Below are 21578 nucleotides of genomic sequence, written 5' to 3' on the forward strand. Positions count from 1 at the left end.
TTTTATTGAAGCTTTGTGTGCTTTTAAGACTATGAGAAGAAAAGTTTATGTGCTCTTCCTTCTTTTTTTGTAAGACTTTCATATGAAAAGAGATTATATAAGAATGTATGTGTTGAGCAACCAATTCCCACACAAAAATGAATTAAGTTTGATATCAGATAGTATCTAACAAGCAGAACCAAGCAAAACTAACATATATGAAGTGCAACAACTATTTTACAATCTTTCATTATCATTTACTTATAAACTAACTTGATTACAATAGATATAATCAGCCACCAAGCCAAAAAGAGCTACAAGATTGCACCACAATTCAAAAGGTACCAGCAAAAAGACCCTAAAACAGCTCTTTCAACCAACCAAACTACCCAAAAACCAACATACTAGCAGCTACTACATATAGCACTCTCTATAAATCCAAGCTAATACCACAATGAGCATAAAAAATCGATACTTCCTCCTAATCTTCATCTTATTTTTTGATCCTCTTTTGTAATCCCGAAATAGCAATTCTAGCGTGTTCAGGATAATCACATTCACACCACCTAAAAAAGTTGCATCCAACATGTTTAAGAAGAACAAAAGAACCGTAAAAATTGAATCTTGGGTAGTATAATTTAAACAAAAACAACCCATCTACAATGAAACCTTACCCAACCATCTTCAAATCCAAGAAACCAACGACCTAGGTTGTTTACGGACCAAGAAATTTTCATTATAGGCTTTTTTCCACAATGACAGAAAAAACGAGATGCCATCTCCATTTACAAATGGGCAGAAAATCGTGAAGAAGGTGAAGAAATGGTTGTTGGAGTAATAAGAAGAAGAGAATAAGGAGAAAATTTGATTTGAGAATTGGGGATAAATATAGGACCATTAAGAGTATATTAGTCATTTTTTGTGTTTTTTACCGTTAGAAACAGCAGATTTGAGACTTAACTCGCGTGGTTTCGGGTGTATCTCACGCGAGTTGCCGGGAAGGACGTGTGTGTATGACTGTTCGACTTTTGGAAAGTTTAAATGCCTACTTGTGTACTAGCAAAATTTGAGGTTATAGTTGTCAGCTGGAGCCAAGTTAGATGACATATTTATGTATTATGCCTTTTTAAAAAGTATCTGCTTTCACAAAGTGACTATTTATTAAAAGTGACTACTTTTGCAAAACGATTATATTTGAAAATTAGCTCCTTTTTGCAAGTAATGTTTTTAAAAAGCGGCTACTTTTGTAAAGTTGCTTTTTTTGTAAGTTACTACTTTCACAAAGTGCCTAGTTGAGATAGTGGTAGGGGGTGGAGTAGGTGTTTATAGGGGTGTGGAGGGAGGTAGTGGGGGTGGGGGTAGGAGGGAGTGGTTAAGTGGTAGGGTGGGGTGGGGGTAAGAGGGGGTGGTTAAGTGTTGGAGTAGGGTGTGGGTAGTGAGGGTGTAGGGGTAGTTAGGTTGTGGGGTGGGATGGGGGAAGGGGTGGTGTAGAGGGTAGGTAGTGGGGTTTCGAGGATGGCGGGGTGTAGGAAGGTCTAGGGGTAGGGGTTGGGGGTGTTGGGTGGGTGGGGAAGAGACAATAAACTTGTAAAGTTACTTGTCCAACTGTCACGACCTATTTTGCCTAAGCCGTATGGGCACTTCGGTAAGCGAACCCTCAACCCAATAATGAATAAATACATGAAAGAATGAAATTAAGCAACGGAATAGAATAAATACATAAGTCTCACGATATATATATATATATATATATATATATATAAGTGTCTATGTCTCTGAATAGAATAGGACATAAAGATAGAGAAGTCTTCAAGGCAGCGAACGACCATGCTCACCCTGGAGACTCAAAGATAATGTTGAAGCGATTATCAGCCACGCGTCACAGAAGTGGATTCAACTTGGTACTCTGCATTCATAAATTAATGCAGCAAGTGCAGGTCAGTACAAAACAACAGTATTGGTAGGCATCATCGGCCGACTAAGCATAGCTAACACAACTCAGATAATAAAGTAGATAAGTAGATAACCAACAAGTATAAATCAATGTAATCAAATCCAAGTATCCATCATCGCCTATGTAAAGCATCTAATCCCAAATGTGCCAAGTCTGAATATATCCAATCCAACGTCATAATACAACACCAAACATCTCGAATCAAGTCATAATGCAATGCAGTAGTGTATGAATGCAATACCATGCAAATGCTGTGTATACATATACTCCGGACGGAAATATCGACGTCTCGGTAGCACAACCCAGCATCTCGATAGCACAACCCAGCATGACTTGCGAAGTCTAAGTGCCACCCGTCCCGTATCTTTGCCCAACAAACAGACGGGATCTCGGATCTTTGCCCACGGAAGGTTCTCACGGGCACCACCCTGGCGGACCCGTAGAGTCTATGCATTAGCAACGATTCCGAAACTAACGTCGAATATCGTCCATGCAATCAACGATTCTGGAATGAACATCGGATATCAGCTATGTCACATCACTCAAGTAAAAGAGTTTCATCAAGTATCCATTTCACACAATCAACGATTCTGGAATGAACATCGGATATCGGTCATCTCACATCACTCAAGTAAAAGAGTTTTACCATTGTCATCAGTATCTCAACATATATCATGAAAATGAGAGTGCGTGCAATGCATGTATCAACATCAACAATCATGCTCAATTTCACAAGTACCAACAATGGGCATGCCAACAATATATCCAAATCACAAATACCAACAGTGGGTATGCCAACAATATATCCGAATCACAAATACCAACCGTGGGTACGCTAATAATATATCTGAATCACAAATACCAATCGTGGGTATGCCAATAATATATCTGAATCACAAATACAAATAGTGGGCATGCTAGCAATATCATAGTCAAGACGATAAACAGAATTCAATATCTATCAACAACTCATGGCATCAAGCCAACACAATAGAACAATCAAACACAACACAACGGGTTAACTATTCCCAACACAAAACAGGGCCCAACCTAAGGCAATATCCAACCCAACTTCATACCCGAAGGTTTACATGTTGTCTCCGACAACATAATCTAAATATGAACTTCGCTATACGAAGTCTCATCAAGGGTAGGACATAACCTACCTGGATGGCCGAACCGCAACACCAACAACTTACTCGTTTGCCTTACCTTTCCGCTGAACCTCAAAACCAAAGTAGTCTAAGCATAATCGAATTCTAGATTAGAAATCATGATGAATGATACTAATATTGCTACTATTCAAATTAGGTCAATTCTAACCCTAGAAATTGGGAAAACGGGCCCACAAGGGCAAAACGGAAAATTCGGAAGCAAAATATCAAATTAAGCACTAGAAGATCATAACCCAACCACTAATTGCTGATTTAACTCAAGGATTAGCCTAACTTCTGATTTCGAGCAAAACTTCCAATTTGGGTATAAACTCTAACTCTTTGATTCTGAAATTCAACACTAGAAATGGAAGATATATGATTAATAAGCTTAGATTCATAAAAATCTAACATAAACCCCAAGAATTTTATTATTAATAAGGCTAAAGAAAATGTTCATCAAAACCCTCTTTCAACTTCCACCACTAAGGAATTTTTAAAGGGAAAGAGGAATTTAAGATGATAATGAGTAAAGGAAGAGTAAAGAAACAAGCAAGATTTACCTCCAAGAACTCTTCCCCAAAGCTCTAATTTCAAAATGGGAAATAATGAGGGTCTAAGGGCTTTTAACACTTCATTAATTTTACAAACTGCTCGTCACTCGCTTTAGCGGCACTGGGACCGCCCCAGCGGTGCCATTTCAGCGGTAAGGACAAAAATCACTTGATCGCTCTAGCGGTGCCGCTTACACCAGAAAACTCCCCCAAGTATCACAATTTGATCCGATTTTCTGACTAATTCTTGAGGTCATCTGCTCACATACCATACACATAGACCCACATAAAAACACGCTACGAACGTGTCCGTAGCCTCGGAATTCCCAACGGAGGTCTCATTGAGCGAGTCAACCTCCGATGCCTAAATTCCAATTTCCCAACCCAAGTCCCAAAATGCATCCGAGTGCATTGGAAACCGAACCAAATACACACACAAGTTCTAAACGATCATCTGGACCTCTCGGAAATGACGGAATCCAGAAAAGGGTCCGTTTACCCAAAAGTCAATTTTGGGTCAACCATTTTTCACTTTAAGCTTATATTTCACAAAAGTTGCCCGAATCCGGTTTAGACACCTCGGGAAGCGTGCCAACGGTCCCCTCAGGTCAAAATGAGCTAATCAATGCTCGGGTAAGGGCAAAAATGTCGGGAAGACTATATCGACCAAACGGGTCGTTACACCAACTTGTTTTCCCTACTTCCATTAAGGAGGTCATTTTCCTCATTTTCAAGGAACTTGTTTTCCTAGGGAAAATGTTTTTCAAGACATTTTGACCAACCAAACGTGAAAAAATTGGAAAACATTAGAAAATGCTTTCCTCCATACCAAACACACTCTAAGTTTCTTTATCTTACTACAAAGGAAAGTAAGATAAAGAAATTGAAACAAAGGGAGTACTTGCTAGCTACTGTCCCAATTTATGTGATACGCTTTTCTTTTTAGTCTGCCTCAGAAAGATGATACATTTTCATATGTAGAAATAATTTAACTTAAAACTTCCTCTTTAACCCTTAATGAAATAATTTACAACCACACAAATATTTATGGCTTGTTTTAGACGACAAGTTTCAAAAGTGTTCCATTCTTTTCTAAACTCCGTACCTAGTCAAACTATATCACATAACTTGAGACGAAGGGAGTACTACCGATGACTTGCAACCAGAAATATTTTGAGAAATCTTCATCAGTCAAAAATTGCTATTGGAAATTTCTACATAACTTTATTTGGTCGAAAAAAGGCTGTTGGAAATCTCGCTTACTCCAGTAGTATAATGTTGTGGCTTTATATTTTGCTAACTAACATAGATTTGTATTGGAGTATAGCTTCTAGAAGCTAGCTTTTCTAGTATCATTGAAAGTCCTGGTTTACGAATCTTTTGATTATTGGTTCAACCGGTCCTTTGATCACCACTTAAGACAAATAAAACAAGACAACCAAATTTCCATTATATAAACATCCACTGTGATTCCAGTTTTTGTACCCAAATCAACTTCCTAATTATCCACCTTGTAATACTCCATATATGGCTTCATCATTTGATAACGTAAATGATTTAGTGGTTGATCTTTATCCACTCTTCCGTATCTATAAGGACGGTCGAGTGGACCGTTGTGATGACACAAGTGCTAGCATAGGCTTATCCAGCTACGTGCCCCCATCGCTTGAAGATCCACAAACTGGTGTCTCATCCAAAGATGTCACAATTTCACCACATGTTTCTGCTAGACTCTACCTCCCAAAAAACACCACTAGTACCAACAACCAAAAACTTCCCATCTTTGTGTATTACCATGGTGGTGGTTTAATTGTGGGGTCCGCGTTCTCTCACGTTCACCATTGTTACCTCAACATCTTGGTTTCTGAATCAAATGCTATTGCAATTTCGATAGAGTACAGGCTAGCCCCAGAGCATGACGTGCCAACGATTTACCAAGATTGTTGGGCTGCACTTAAATGGGTCGCATCTCATGCTAGTGACAAATCAGCTTTAGTTAATAAAGACCCGTGGTTAACAAACCATGGTGACTTTGACAAATTGTTTATAGCTGGGGATAGTGCTGGCGGAACTATAGTTTATAATATGGCCATGAGAGCGGGAAGAGAAGGTGGTATTATTGAAAATGTCCCCATTTATGGTTCAATTCTTGCTTTTCCTTGGTTCTTGATTCCAATTGAAAACATTGAGCAAGTTGTATCGTACAATATTTGGATGGCCATCGCCCCTACCTCGGAATCTGGAATTAATAGTTCCATGATTAATCCACTTGCTGAGAAGGCTCCTTGTTTGTCAGGGCTAGCCTGCTCAAGATTGTTTTTGTGTATTGGAGAGAAAGATGAGTATATTCCAAGAGAAATTGGGATTAAATTCGTCGATGGTACGAAGAAAAGTGGGTGGAAAGGAGAGTTAGAGTTCATTGAATTTAAAGGCGAAGGTCATTGCTTTCAGATGAAAAACCCCGAAGAAGAGAAAGCTCAAAATTTGATCAAGCGTATTGCTTCTTTCATCCAACATAAGTGATTACACAAGTCCTGAAATATTAGAGCTCGTAAAGTAGTGTAATTAATAAGTCCTTGTTGGTACTTGGTTGCTCGGAAATTGTCTTAGTTTCTATTAAGAACATTTACTATTTACAGTTATAAAGTATTTGGTTCTTATTCTAATGAAAGATCTGGCTCGATCGATATACTACTATTTTGAGTCATTTAAGAGATCGATTAGGTATTGTGGACAAGCAAAAACGTCAAATCAACTACCTAACTTGATTCGACTAATATCTTTATGCTTCAATTATTGAATATCTGGCATCAACATGATCGTGATTAAAAATATAAAAAGAGAATAAATGGTACTAATAAGATTGGATTATGAAGATCTATAAATATATATAGAACAAAATTATGAGGTATAATTGATAACATTTTCACAAGATCATGCAAAACTCTACCTAAAACATGATAAAGTGGTTCGGAGTGCTTGAGGTTAACTTGTGCGGAGGACGAGGAGAGTTAAATTATTTTCAGCAATGATAATTCATAATTTTCCACCAACAATTCGACTATAATATGACTTTCATGTCTCTCGTGTTTTTCCATCAAACAGATAATCAATCATGCTCAATTTTTTTTTATTTATCATTTTTAATTTGTTCCTTTGTACCCATACTAGCTCTAATTATTTAGTTCTCAAAATTTTCCGTAATTGTGTCATGCTGTTTATTTGTTATTTTCTGGCAAAATCTTGACGATGCCAAAAAGGACGGTAGTATTATATAAAGTTTTCACACAAAATCACGTCAAAAGTCTACATATAATAACCAAAACGTGATGAAATTGCTAGGGGTTAGTGAGGAGGATGGGGGTATATTTTAATTGGTATAAGGACAATATCCTCACGATATTAATAATTCACCATCAATAATCATGCATGATGTCTAATAATTTGTCTATCAAGTGGCTCAGTCCTTTAGGGGTCCGGAACCAAAATGCCCCCAAAAAAAATATTTTGAACCAAAATATCCCAACAAAAAAAAATGTTACAAAAGTACCTTTAGCGCAGTAAAATACTGCGCTATAGTACTTCACGGAGACGGAGCCGTTAAGTGCTATAGCGCAGTATTTTACTGCGCTACACAAATGTTTCTCTCACCTATAACGCAGTAAAATACTGCGCTATAGGAGTTCCATAACATTACATTTTCACTCCTTTTTACGTAGTTTATCTTTTTTTACGTAGTTTAGTCGTATATTAATCATGCTTTGAGATTCCGGAACTTCAATATTTTACATAGAACTCTAGTTATATTTGTACAATTAATAAAACAGGCTCAACACATCAAGAATACGCAATACTTTGGATTGTCGTTTTAGTGGTTGAAAAGTGCTCGAAGTCCTTTTTTGTTTGAAGACTTGTAGTCATTAGCTTTAAGTTATTTATCTTTTAGGGTTTTGTCTTATTTTTAAATTAATGTGTAACTTTATTTCGAATGTGTCACTTTTTTTTATTATCAATTTAGGACGTGAAACTATAAACAATAATAAAGACTAAGATAATATTTATAAATATGCAAAAAATATATAATATTTACGATAAATTGTACAACACTAATGTATATACACTATCGAGGATGGGTCCCACATGTAGTATGCCAGAGACTATCCTTAGGCCTAAGGCTCATACCATCCCCACCGCCCTCGCCATCGTCTCCATCGCCCTTTTTCCTCTTAATAACCGGGCGCTCCAAGTCATGATCATCTCCTCTTCCCCTAGCCCTTGCGCCCTTAACTAGAACGTGCTTCTTCTTGGGATCTAGTCCCGCTGGCACGCTCAGAACCTCAGGCTGAGCTGGGTCTGGAAACTCGACCTCTTCCTCGTCGGGAGTCGCCACTGCAGGCGCCGAAGGATGAACCTGAAAAGTATATAAATATTAGTATCATTTCTTATTTATATTAAATACATTAAAATTATTTATTTAATCAAATCTGTGTATCAACGGGCGCCTGAGTAGGCTCCTGAGGTGGGTCTGTAGGCTCCTGAGATGGGTGTGGTGGTGAATATGAGGTAGTCTCCTGGACGAGATGCTGTTCGAAGTCCAAGTAAAGGTTATAAAAATTAAATAAATATTTACCTTATATTGAATAAAATTAGTTTTAAGTAAAAAACTTACATGCGCCTCGGTAGTCTCATGAGAAGACACCTCTGCCTCGACAAGCTGATGAGAATGCTCCTGAATGGGCAGCTCCTGTGGACCCACTGGCGTCGAATCCCAAAATATGAAAAAAATGAAATAATAAGTAACATACATATTTAAAATAAGTACTTTAAATGATCAAATATGTATATTAAATATTGACCTTATATTGAATAAAACTAATTTTAATTAAAAGCTTACATGTGGCTCGACAGTCACATGGGAAGACATCGTTGGCTCGGCAGGCCCATGAGAAAATGCCTGAGTGGGTGGCTCTAGTGGAGCCGCTGGCGCCGAATCCTAAAATATAAAATATTACTAAATAATGAGTGTTGACACCCAATTTTGTCCCGCCTCTCCTCCGAATATATATTTACACTCCTAATATTTTGGAAATTTAAGAAAATTAGTTATATTTTACTACGATTATCAACTTTTATTAATATCCGCGTTTCACTACCCTATTGCAGTCACTAGCAATTATTATGATCATTACTATTATTATTATTATTATTATTATTATTATCATTATCATTACCAGTATTATTATAATTCGCATTATAATCATTTCAGCACTTTTACCACCATACGCACACGCATCGCATTTATCTTCGCATAATTAAATAATAGCGTTTATTTACTGTTGACTCTCAAAATATTATTGCACGACTATTACGACGTAATATAATTTTTATTTTTAATTTGAGAACTAATAATTACATACTTTTATATTAAATAATATTTGGGCACCCGTTAATATATAATCATATAAAATAGGTCTTTTACTTAAATTCAGAAGCCAATTTAGTTCTATCATTCATCCCATATTTTTAGTTCATCAACCCAAATCCGAACCCAATCAACTCATGCTATTTTCGAATCAATTCATCAAATCAGCCCACATTTTTAACCTACCCAGCTAGGCCTGCATATCGGTCGGTTCGGTTCGGGTTTCAAAATTATCGGTTTAACTTATTGGTTATCGGTTTGTAGACATATTAAACCGTTAAAGAACCGTTAAAATATCGGTTAATGGGTTATCGGTTAATCGGTTTTTGTATGTTATCGGTTCGGTTATCGGTTTAACCGTTAAGATTTCACACAACAAAAAAGAGAAGGAGGCTTACAGGATTATATCCTCAAGAAGCAAAGATATAAAGATAAAACCATGATTAGCTTACAGGAACAGAAGCAGGCTTGCAAACTGTCAGCACATCTGGTTCTTCACATAGTATTTCAACATCCCACGACATCACTGGTGGTTCATGCCTACAGCCTTTTGTAAGTCATGCTCTCATAATTACATAGCAAAACATGATTATAAAATATCAAAGCAGATGCTGAGTCTAAGATCTATCATTAACATGTGTTAAATCAAGAAAACCAAAATCTATGAAAGGATTGACACAGAAGAACCCAAGCAGGAGGATAGAGTCAATAAACCAATTGTCTGATTCCAAAACTTGAACGGTACGAACCTGTGCAAGAAATGACTAATATTTTGTGATGACTGAACTACATATGAAACAGGCACGTTTTGTCCATCAACTTGTATACGTCCAGATTTTACAGGCACGTTTTGTCCATCTAAATCAGTTATACACAGGATTCGAAGATGCATTAGCTACATAAATGACTAAAAATGTGCTCGACGAGCAGGGTAAACTGTAAACATATGCTATCATCACTCACATAATTCGACTTCATATAATTTCTTATTCAAAAAACGAAAATCGCAGTTAAGTCTGTTAGAAATGTAAGCATGTATTAAACCATTACGTCAGCGCAATTGCAACCATTCAAGTACGACAAACACATGCATATTCGACAGCATATAAAGTAAATCAGAAAACAGACAAACAAACAAACAAAATAAAAGGAAGGCATGATACATAGAAACATCTCTAACTTGGCCTCCATTGGCAACTAAACACTCCAACTTTGAGATGCACATCTAGTCACCTGAACTCGTCTCCCTTGTGAGAGTTGAACACTACAACTTATAAAATGATCACCTAGACACCTCCAAAAATTTTGAGGTGTCCACGAGGGAACGAGTTGAGATGTCTAGATGTGCAATCTCAAAGTTGGAGTGTTTAGTTGCCAATTGAGGCCAAGTTAGAGATGTCTATCTAATATTTATGTATTAGGCCTAAAAGGAAAAACTGAAACGTGAAATACAACAAAAAGCAACATACATAGTAATCACGAGGTCTCCCTTTAAATTCATCAGAAAAGAGATCAACAACTGTCTTCCCAGCCCACCTATTCTTCACCTGAAAAATGAATTCAAATACAGGACATGATTCTAAAGTAAAAGCTCTAGATTCTGAATATTATATTAATATCCCTACAAAGAGCATAATATTAGATCAGTTCACATATATCAATTCAATAAACATGTTTTGAGACTTGTCACCATCATTAGGCTATAAAATTGGAATTATAAATTAAACACACTACAAGCTGGCATCAACAAACTAATATCATATTTGGATCTACAATTTACATCAATGAAACAAAGCTTATTGGATTCTAATTAAAAGAAAAAGGCGACAGTCATGCTATATCTCAAATTGATATCTTCAGTCATATCAGCCAATGAGACAGAAAGGAATGAAAAACTAATAATATCAAATTGAGGGATCTTTCAAACCAAAACGATTTCCACCATATGAAGAAGTAAAAGCTGAAAAGTCACGAATTTGAGATCTTCACACAGAAAGGAATGAAAAAAAAAAAACTAAAAAGTGTACCTTATCCACATCCATATGACTACAGAGAGCAGCACCAGCTATGGAACCAAAACCAGATATGATATTCAAAACACCTTCAGGCAGTCCTGGAGCATCCTTCTTTACTATGACATTTGCTTCTCAGTAATTGTATGAATATTTCTACTCTGCTTTCCAGTTCTCTTCAACTCCATGAATAAACAAGCTTATGAAATTCTAAAAGGAAACATGTAGTAAATTTCTCCTTCCATTTAATCTCATAAAAATGCAGCACCACAACACCAAAAATCTAGCAATGCACAAGTATACAGTCTAATAAGGCTAGGCTGCCATCAACATTTGAAAACATATTAGCACCAGATAAAATATAAGTTACCATTCCATATTAATAACTTCAAAACTGAAAGTAGCTAATGCAAGTGGTGTTGTAGTTAGCAATAATTTGTCTAGCACCATCAGAATTTCAGAAAACCAAAAACAACAGTTAAACTGCCAAAGAACCTGAAAATTAATCCAAACATAGTCCTAATAGTTCTAGTCAAGTCAACAAAACAAAAACCACAATTAATGCACTGCATGGTGCACCATCCATCATCATTTTCTTCAAGCTTTCCATAGTGATCCCAAACAGGTGATCGAGCTTTAGGACCACAAAGTTGAGGCATGGTTAAACCTAATTTACATAGAAACAGAAAAAGTATCAGTTGATGGCTTAATGTCTACAACACTGGAAAGATTAAGAAAAAAGTAACATATTCTCTTCCTAAAGAGAAAAGGAACTACAAACAATATCACAAAGTGAATATAGAAAGGAAGAGAAAATATTTGGAATCAGCAAATGTAATATCCAAGATAGGAGTTGAATAATTAACTTACCAAAGTTTCATGTCTTAACAATCTACACTTCTACATGTCATCAGCAGAAGGTTCTTTTCCAAGATTGGCCATATCTAAAGAGAATTATATTAACAAGTCAAGCAACAATAATATTAAATAAATTATTTATAATTTTACATCAATACAAGGTTCTTGTCTTACCTTTTTCAAGTTGCTCGAGGGAATCTAAATCTTGCTCAATACTTACGGGAGTTGGTTCACTCCGAATCCAATCTTGAAGGCACACTAGAGCTTGTACCAATTTAGGAGTTAATGAACTCCTAAACGAATCAAGAACACGCCCTCCAGTACTAAAAGCACATTCGGATGCCACACTTGAAATAGGAATAGCTAACACATCTCGAGCCATCTCAGAAAGGATGGGGAATCTAGGTGAGTTAACTTCCCACCAAAGCAATATTTTAAAATCTTGTCTTCCAATTTCAATATCTTCTGCAAGATATTTTTCTAACTCTGACTTAGAATCTGCACCTCCACTTCCGGATGTATGTCTAAATAATTCCTCATAGAAGTCACCAAATTCTCCTATAGGTTCGAGCCTTGAACTAGAAGTTGCCACTTCTATTGAAGAAAGTTGACTAGCTTTATCTTTTGAATCGTTCTTCACATACTCATTAAACAATGAAGTCATGTACTTTAGCACATCTTTTTCTATACCTTGCCCTTTGTCCCCAAACATCTTTTTAAGTCCAAAACTAAGAGAATTAAATTTATAGCGAGGATCCAAAACACATGATATAAAAATCATCTTATTCATTTTTTCTGGAGCACCCCAATATTTATCAAATTTCAGCTTCATCGTCTTTGCCATTTCACCCAAAACAATATCTTCATGTGATGTCAATTTTGTCAAGTAAACAGCAACTTGGCAAATTTCAAGAAAATGAAAATTGGATGTAACATAAAGTGATCCAGAAACCTTCTCAGTAAGCTTGAAAAACATTTCAAGAAATTTTGCAATTCTTTTTACACTCTCCCAATCACTATTCAAAAGTGTACCTGCAGGACTTCCATCGATAGTATCAATAAACTCAAGATGATGTGACAAGCCAATATCACGATCGGCATAATCTGAAATTGCACCCTCATATTCAATAGCCCTATTCAACATCAAGTAGGTGGAATTCCACCTTGTGGGAACATCTAAGCATAAAGATTTCTTAACAAGATTTACATCTTCACAACATTCATGAAACTTCCCCCACCTAGCAGAAGACTGCCTAATGTATCTCACTGTTTGCCTAACTCTTTCAATAGACTCAATTGATTCTTTTATACCATCTTGAACAACAAGATTTATAATATGAGCCATACACCTCACATGAAGGTGAGTACCAGTCATAAGATTGGTCCCCCATTTAGTTAATTGCTTAGACAACTCTTTCACTGTCACATCATTTGAACTAGCATTGTCAACTGTAACAGTGAAAATCTTTTGTAACCCCCACTCCTGCAAACACTTACTAATAGCCTTTGCCATGTCTTCACCTCTATGACTAGAAATTGGACAAAAATTGATAATCCTTTTATGCAATTCCACTTACTATCAATCCAGTGAGCTGTAATAGCCATATAATTAATTCTTTGCAAGGAAGTCCAAGTATCAGTAGTAAGACACACTCTCTGTTGTGTTTCCTTAAACTCAATCATCAATTTTTGTTTCTCTTCATCAAAAAAATTAAAACAATCACGAGTGACAGTAGTACGGGAAGGAATCTGGAAAAAAGGTTGTGCCACTTTCATAAAATTTTTGAAACCTTCTTTTTCGACAAATCTAAAAGGAAGTTCATCGATAATTACCATACGACACAAAGCTTTTCTACAGGTTTCTTGATCAAATTTCCATGCTGCAACAACTACATCACCCTTGTCACCCACCTTAACAGGTTTAAACACTAATTGTGCTTGATTAGTATCAACATTACGAGGAATATTTTTACATTTGGGTATATGACCAAGCATTCCCCCTGTACCATGGTCTTTTGTGTCAGCAAAATATTCTTTTTTACAGAATTTACATACACCCTTCTCATTTCCATCAGGATCAATAACTCGATCAAAATAAGTCCACGCAACAGACCTTTTTCTCCTTTCTTTCCTTTTTTTGGACTGAACTGTTTGAGTTTGACTTGCTTTTGAGTTAGAAGCTCCACTTTCACCAACTACTTTATCAATTATCATATTTTCAGCCATGTGTTTGTATCACTGTGAATTGTGATTTTTCAAAAAAAAAAAAAATCAAACAGATGATAGCGAGCAAACAAAACATAAAAATCCAAATAGCACAAAACAAAACAAACGTTCGTTATCTCGAATGAAATACAAAGGAAAAGAAGAGGAGAATCAGAAACTTACCGGAAACTGATTGAATTGTCGAAACTGAGAATGACGATTATATAGAGCAGAATATAGAGCTGCACGAGATACAAAATAATCATTAGTTTTTTTGTGATAAAATAGAAGGAAAGGCTTACATACTTTTATTGCACATTCTTGAAAAAGTAGACATATATAGAAGCATTCTTACGTGAAAAATAAAACAAACTACCAAAAGAATAAGATGAAATGGAGCTTAAGTGTTCAGATTCCATTTGGATTTTGTGTAACAATTCATCTTACATTGTAAAGAAAGAACACAAAAATTAAGTAGAGAACCCTTTTTGCAAGCAATGCTTCAACCAAAAACAGAAATTGCACAAATTATTACCTTGCAACATTAACAGCAAAAAAAAAACCCCATAACCAAAAACTCAATTTGCAAGCAATACAAGAAGAAATTCCCACTATTTCTCAACCCAACTAAGAAAAGACATTAAATTTACAATTCTAAGGAAGTGATTTCCCTAATTTCCCAACCCCAACAAAAACCCCATAATAGAAGAGTGAGAATTGAAAACGTACCTGTTCGTGAAAGAGGCAAAAATCGTCAAAGAAGAGGCAAGAAAAAGAGGGGCTGGTTTCAGATCATTTGCTGCTTTGGAATTGTGCAAAAATCTGAAATGAAATGAAGTAAGAAGAGGCAAGAAAAAGAGGGCTGGTTTCAGAGCATTTGACTGCTTTGAATGAAATGAAGTAACCCTAGTAAGTGACTTAATATATATGAAAGAGTAAAAGTGTAATTAATTAAATTGTTATCGGGTTATCGGGTAACCCGTTAACAAAAATGATCAACCCGCGACCCGACCCAATAAGCCAATAACCTAAAAATACCACCCGGTACCCGAACCGGTAATCCATTAACCCGAACCATTAACCCAATAACCCAATAATAAGTTCGGGTTATCGGTTTAACCGTTAACATGCACAGCCCTATACCCAGCCCATGCTCTAAATTCCGCAGCCCACATTTTTAACCCAATACCAGCCTAACATTTTAAAGTAACAAACCCAGCATTTTAAAACAACCGGCCCACTAGCCGGTGACCCGATCCGGGTCATTTAACAAAAAGAAACTAGGTTCATCATATTCTTCAGCCGCACCCCCCCCCCCCCCCCCCCTTTCTCTTTCCCTTTTCTCTCTCTTCACTCTCTCTTCACCCTCTCTTCGTCGACGAACAGGGCAAATCACAGAGGCCCTTTCGTTGAACACAGGCCATGCATGGCCGTTTAAGGGTAAAAAATTAATTAGCCCGTCCTTTGCCCTTCAGAGCTTCTGTCTATTGAAGGGTTTATTTTTGTTGTTTTCCTCTCCCCACTGCCTCCGATCTGAACAAACCTTAATGAGTTTTGTCATTCTTGCGAGTTCAAATCTGTGCTTTATCAGTCCTCTTTCACTTTCGGGTACAAGATTTTAATGGGGGTTTCGTCTGCTTGTAGGTTTGAATCTGTCCCTTTTTGTATTTTTCGTAGTACGAGTTGAATAGGATTCGTCTTCTTCATCTTGTTTTCTGATCGAGGACAGAAAGGCCCTAACGTTGTTGACCAAAGAAAAACCCCGCCCAAATTTTCAAACCCTAATTTAAACCCTATAAATAGTTGCTAGTCGAGTGGGTTTGGGGGCAGCTTCGGAGCCGCACAAAGTTCCTAAAAAAAAAAGAAGTTTTCAGCCGCCCAAATTTCCCTAAGAAAATATCGATCTTTAGCATTCACAATTTTTCTGGATATATAAAAAATATACTGAATCATTTCTGTTTGCTTTTACCCCTTGGGTATTGATTCGGATCTATACAAATTTGGAGTGTGGTGTTCGAGCGGATATCGAGACCTTCGCCCCACTTCGCTGCACCCGAAGAAGGTAATACACCTTTCATTAGTTAATTTTTAGTATATGTTTGAGTGCTTTAAGCTACTTATGTGATTTGTTTGGTTAGTTATGATTTAGTTCCTGTTTGTGGTTGTTTTTAGTTGTATTAGGCATGTTTAAGCTTAAATTAATCCAGTTTCTAGTTCTGTAGTTGTTCAGTTTTACGTTATGTGTCAATTTGGGTTAATCATGTGCTTGTTAGGTCTACATTGCTTATTTATTCTTCATTTGAGTAGTTCTGTATATTAGTTTGTAGTTTGCTAATTATGTGTATGTACTTACCTTTTTAGTTTGTTCCGTAGTGGTTCATTTTATATCCTGTTTTGAATAACCATATGCTATTTAGCTTATAGCAGCTTAAGTATAGTTTGTATGCTCAATAATGATTGGCCACAGATTAGTTCAGGTCTGTAGCTGCTTAGTCGTGTCGTACAAGTTCAACGTTGACTAGTTGTGCATCAGTTAATCTGTGGTTTTGCCTGACTATGCCTTTACGTGATATCACATGTTAGTGTAGGTCTACTATTATTCCACATACTAGTTTACCAAAAATCCTGTTGATACAACAATGTATGCTCATTGAGATATTTTAGTAGTCTAATATAAAATGCCATGTTGTTTCAGTTTGATGTCTCTTTCATATTAGCTGAGCATAAGCATATTTACCTTTTGCGCTTCTTTAGTCGTGGGTCTCAGTTTGATTTGAGCCTTGTTTGTCATTTGTGTCATGGTAACTTAACTTAAAATATGGTATTTGCTTTTCCTTATTTGACTAAAATATGTTGTTAAGGTCAACTGATAATTAAGAAATGAGTTTAACATGTCGGACTAAGTCATAAACCTATATTCTAAATCTCCTCTATCTATACTAGAAATGCCATCCTTTTTGTATTGTTTTAATCCCCGTAGATGTGTGATACCTCTGAGAAATTATACCTTCTGTTTAAAATGGTTAAAGGATCATCACACTTGCAACTGTTCATTGTGTTTATTTTGGTATGTCTTTTTTGTTTTGTTTGAAATACGCGAGATGCCCATGAATTTTCTTCCTCTTTTCTTTGCGTTTTCGAATCTGATCATGTTGCACCTCTCCCTTCTCCTTGAATGTGTTCTTTTGTTTCCAAACAATCTGGTATTCGCCCTGTTAAAAATGAATCCAGTATGCGAATTTGGTTGTTTGTCTGCTGAAGGTTATGCTCTTTCTGTGAGTGCCTGTTTCAAATGTCACTGCATAAAGTCCTTGTCTCACCAGTTTCAAAATGTTGCCTAGGTCTCTTTGTTTATCTTTCGCTTAAAACCCGAACATTTTGCTGTTAAACCTGCAAACTACCATAGTGTTATTTGCGAGTCGACTGCCACTGCTGTGCTGCCCATCTTCCTGGCTATTATGTTTGTTTGGAATCATGTTCATGCTAGTAAGAGTTCCCTGTGCTACTGTTTTGTTTGCCTGTCCTTTGTTAATTATTGGCTGTTGTAATGCAACGTTGACATTATACTCAGGGAACCATTGCTTTTTTTTAGAAATAAATGTTGTAATGATAAGCCTAGTTACTGCTTTTTCAATGTTTCTAGAATTGAATTTCTGTGTTTAGCATAGCCGACTGGTTGGAACATTTTCAATACACTTATAAGTGCTTTAATCTGGCTAAGGCAGTGAGGTTGTGTATCCGTGTATTTTGAAATATATTCATGAAAATACATTAATAAGGAGGTTAGATTGGTCATTACGGATCAAGCTTGAACCCTCCCCGGTGTTAGCCATGCTTGGGATTCATGAAATCCCTTGGAACTTGTGCAACATCGGGAAGGCGGGGGCAAAAGCTTTCCGATATTGACCTTCTATACATCCTTATGAGTGTGTATACATGAAGTATACTTCAAATACACACAGAATATACACGATCAGCTGATTTGTTTGAGTTTATATTTTACGTGTTCAACATTATTCATTGATCGTATACTAATTCTCTCCTTTTATTTTATGCATGACCTTCGCATCCGAGTCCGAGGGACTCGTCTTTCGCATTCGGTGTTGGGCCAAGGCCCAACGAAATATCATTTTCCCCTCTGTCCAGTTCCGTCCGCAGCCTATATTTCAAAAGAAAGAAACGAGTTTTGGGCCAAAGCCCAATAGCATGATTAATTCGTAGCAGTTGGGCCCTGAATAATGGGCCAGATCCATTCAATTTTCTTCCCCTCTACTTTATTTTATTGTTGTGTATTTTTTATTGTTTTGTATGACTAACACCTTATCTTATTTCATTTTCTTAACTTAGACGAATTCTAGTGAAATTAGTGGGTTACTTTTAGTATAAATGGTAGTTAATCCAAAGGAAACTAGTAATTAATCCCATAAGCTTCATTTTCTTCTTTTATATTAAAGTTATTTATAGTATCTATAATATTTAATTCTAGAATAATTGATAGTATAAATTCATATTTTCGAATTAAAGGAGTCATATTCTTATTATCTTAATTTCAAAACATCACGAATACGCAAATATAAATTCAAGCATATTTTATAAATAACTCTTAAAGTTTTTTTGAATCAATCACACATATTTTAGCTAAGCATAGTTAATGAGAAATAACAAAAGGATAAAGAAACTCACATTAGCAATTTTTGTATTTAGTTTATACTCCTAAACCACAAAAGAATCAATTAATATCTCGCCATTTGAGTTACTTCAAGTATTTATAAAAACGCAGCACAAACTTGCATTTTCTTTACTTATATGCAAATTATCGTATTTTACGCAAGTATTATTTTAAATAGCGTTTTTATCTAAAGCCTTAGCCATATTTATAAGTCTATTTTTTATATAGCACTATTATATTTTTCTTTCAAAACCTTAGCAACATTTTATGAATTTTATTTTAAAAAGTATGTAAAATCTTCTTGTTTTATCCTATAAATTTCAACCGCATTTCCAAATCTTAACCGCAATTTATCCTATAAATTATCTTCCTTGTATTTAAAGTCTTAACCACATTTATAAATCTTATTTTTGAAAAGTATCTAAAGTTTTCCTCTGTGTTAAATTACTATATTTTCTACAAGTTGGTTTAAATAGTATATTTATACTTTCCTTTAAAACCTCAGCAATATTTATAAGTCATTTTCTTAAAATTTAAGCATTACCTTTAACCTTAATTAATTAACCTAAGGTTGGCCGGATAACCGTAGTTACGGATCCTATAGGATGCCTAACCCCTTCCCTTTAGGATAATTAGAACCCTTACCTAGAATTAAGTTAAGCAGACCATTAACGGGGTTTAGTTAGCTTTACCTTAGTTAACAATTAGGTGCCCTAATTCACCTTAAAATCAATTAGGTGGCGACTCCTTAAAATAAAGCAAAATAGGAATCTCCAATATGTTGTATTCCTAAATTAACCCGTTTAAAATGGAGTATAACAGCTTGGCGACTCCACTGGGGACATTAGGTTTTTAACCATAACAACTTAGGTTAATTAATATTTTGTTGGATGTTTTGTTTGTTTTCTTTATTTTGCCTCATATGCTTTTAAATGTTTTATTGTTTTATTCCTTATTTTCCTTTGCTATGTAATATGTATTTGCTTTAAATTGGCATTCCGCTCATACTTCCTCCATTTCTGGAAAATTCACACAAATTCACACACTTAAAGCGGTTTCGCGGTTCGCGGCCGTGCACTACTAAATTACCCCTTTAGTTGGATCGATCTTGTGGATTTAGTCGATCGGCGGTGCAGTCGACAGCCACAGACTTTCCACTCCCAAGTTGTCCACTTGGGGGAGCCTTGTGTCGTAGGAAACCAACTCTTAGTCTACCTAGGGTAGAGCGAAAACCAAAACCTTGTAAGGACATGCATCATTTTAAACCTAGGAGGCTTAATACCCTTGGTGTATTGAGTTCATTAGTCAACCTTACCAAATGTACAAATGAGTCTATGACTCTAAGTGACACTATTCACTATTTATGTGCATTATTTGAAGGACAAATGTGAGGAATATGTGGACCTAGTACTCTATAGATGAATATTTTGGGAAAACTAATATTTTGTTGCAGGTTGTCGTGGAGCATCCAATTAATGACGAAGGTTTCAAGACAACCAAAGGAAATTAGTGGAGATGAAGTATTAGATATCTTAGATTAACTTTGAATTGTATTATTAACTGGCATGTAATAAATTTTTATTATTCTTGTAAATTAGTTTTAGGAAGAGTTATGGAATGATACATAAAAGACATGTTTGTCCTTCAAATGTTCGTTAGGCCTACCTCTGGCATAAAGAGGTCCCTTGCATTATAGAACGCGATGCATTATGTGCAATAATGTGTTTATATGCAATAATACGTCCTTACCGTATACTGACTCGTTTTTTTTTTCTTTTCTTATTTTATCTTTTTTCTTTTAAACTTATTTTCAAAACAAAAGGTTGACTTGTGCTAAAGGGGAACTGGCGGAGCATCCATATTTCACACGGTCTAAAGCCAAGAAATCAAACTCTGACTCATCATTAATCACCTGGTTAACTAAAAAGACTCGTTCTAAAATGGAGAAAAGTTTGATCAATGCAACCACTTCATCTGAGCCATCTCTTAGTTTACCGATCACGAGTGATCCCACATCCTCTAATGAACCAGAAACACATTTGGAGATCATTGCTCGTCTGGAGCAACGAGTTGCTGAACTAAGTCGCATAGTACTTCAAAATCGGCTCAAACTCCGCCACACATGACTCCATCTCATGGGGTTCGTCAGACTTTGCCTATGCCACCTCCATTCCCAAACTTGGATGAACTTAACCAAGCAAACTATTTTACTACTTCTCATCCATCTCATTCCGAACCCCTTGCCCACCTAGTTATTCAAAATGCTCCTCTTTTGTTTATAGCCGCTTCTTCAAAAGCTCAGTACATACCGCTGGCACATGATGCCGGTATATACTTATGCCACAGCTCCACCCATGACACAAACCCAAGGACTATGTCACACAGATGTTGATCATTATGTCGAAGTCGAAAAGGAGGCAAGGGCAGTTAATGATGAAATGATAAATAGAAAACTCAAAAGTTTGGAAGATGCTATGAGAAGTTTGCGTGGATTCGGTAGTAACCAAAGCGTGAGATATGAAGAATTATGTGCATTTCCTGAGGTAGAATTACCACCAGGTTACAAGATTCCAAAATTTGAAAATTTTGATGGGTCGGGAAATCATTTCTTCCATTTGAAGGTCTATTGTGAAAAGTTGATTGGTGTGGGGAAGAATGAAAGGATAAGAATCAAACTATTTAATCAGAGTTTGAGTGGAAAAGCTTTGGAATGGTATTCCAAGCAAGATACAACCAAATGGCGTACCTGGGATGACTTGGCAAATGCTTTT

General features: G+C 36.1%; 1 protein-coding gene and 1 long non-coding RNA gene across 2 annotated transcripts; one reads left to right on the top strand and one right to left on the bottom strand.

Annotated features, from left to right (window-relative positions):
* The first annotated feature begins 4992 nt into the window (after nt 1-4992).
* Nucleotides 4993-6332, top strand: LOC132609983 (2-hydroxyisoflavanone dehydratase-like). Its single transcript, XM_060324216.1, has one exon. It carries the CDS (start codon nt 5169-5171, stop codon nt 6162-6164), a length of 996 nt encoding a protein of 331 aa, XP_060180199.1. The 5' UTR covers nt 4993-5168; the 3' UTR covers nt 6165-6332.
* Nucleotides 6333-10785: 4453 nt separating this feature from the next.
* On the bottom strand, nt 10786-12429 carry LOC132610935 (uncharacterized). The gene is made up of 3 exons (XR_009571374.1): nt 12108-12429; nt 11946-12019; nt 10786-11742 (listed from the first exon to the last, which is right to left on the bottom strand). It is a non-coding gene; the product is annotated as an uncharacterized LOC132610935 (long non-coding RNA).
* Nucleotides 12430-21578: the final 9149 nt, after the last annotated feature.

The sequence above is a fragment of the Lycium barbarum genome, chromosome 9 (genome assembly GCF_019175385.1).
Source record: "Lycium barbarum isolate Lr01 chromosome 9, ASM1917538v2, whole genome shotgun sequence".
Classification (NCBI taxonomy): Eukaryota; Viridiplantae; Streptophyta; class Magnoliopsida; order Solanales; family Solanaceae; genus Lycium; species Lycium barbarum.

Bases quoted from the DNA above. Each gene is read 5' to 3' on its own strand.
- LOC132609983 (XM_060324216.1), top strand. From the start codon at position 5,169: ATGGCTTCATCATTTGATAACGTAAATGATTTAGTGGTTGATCTTTAT.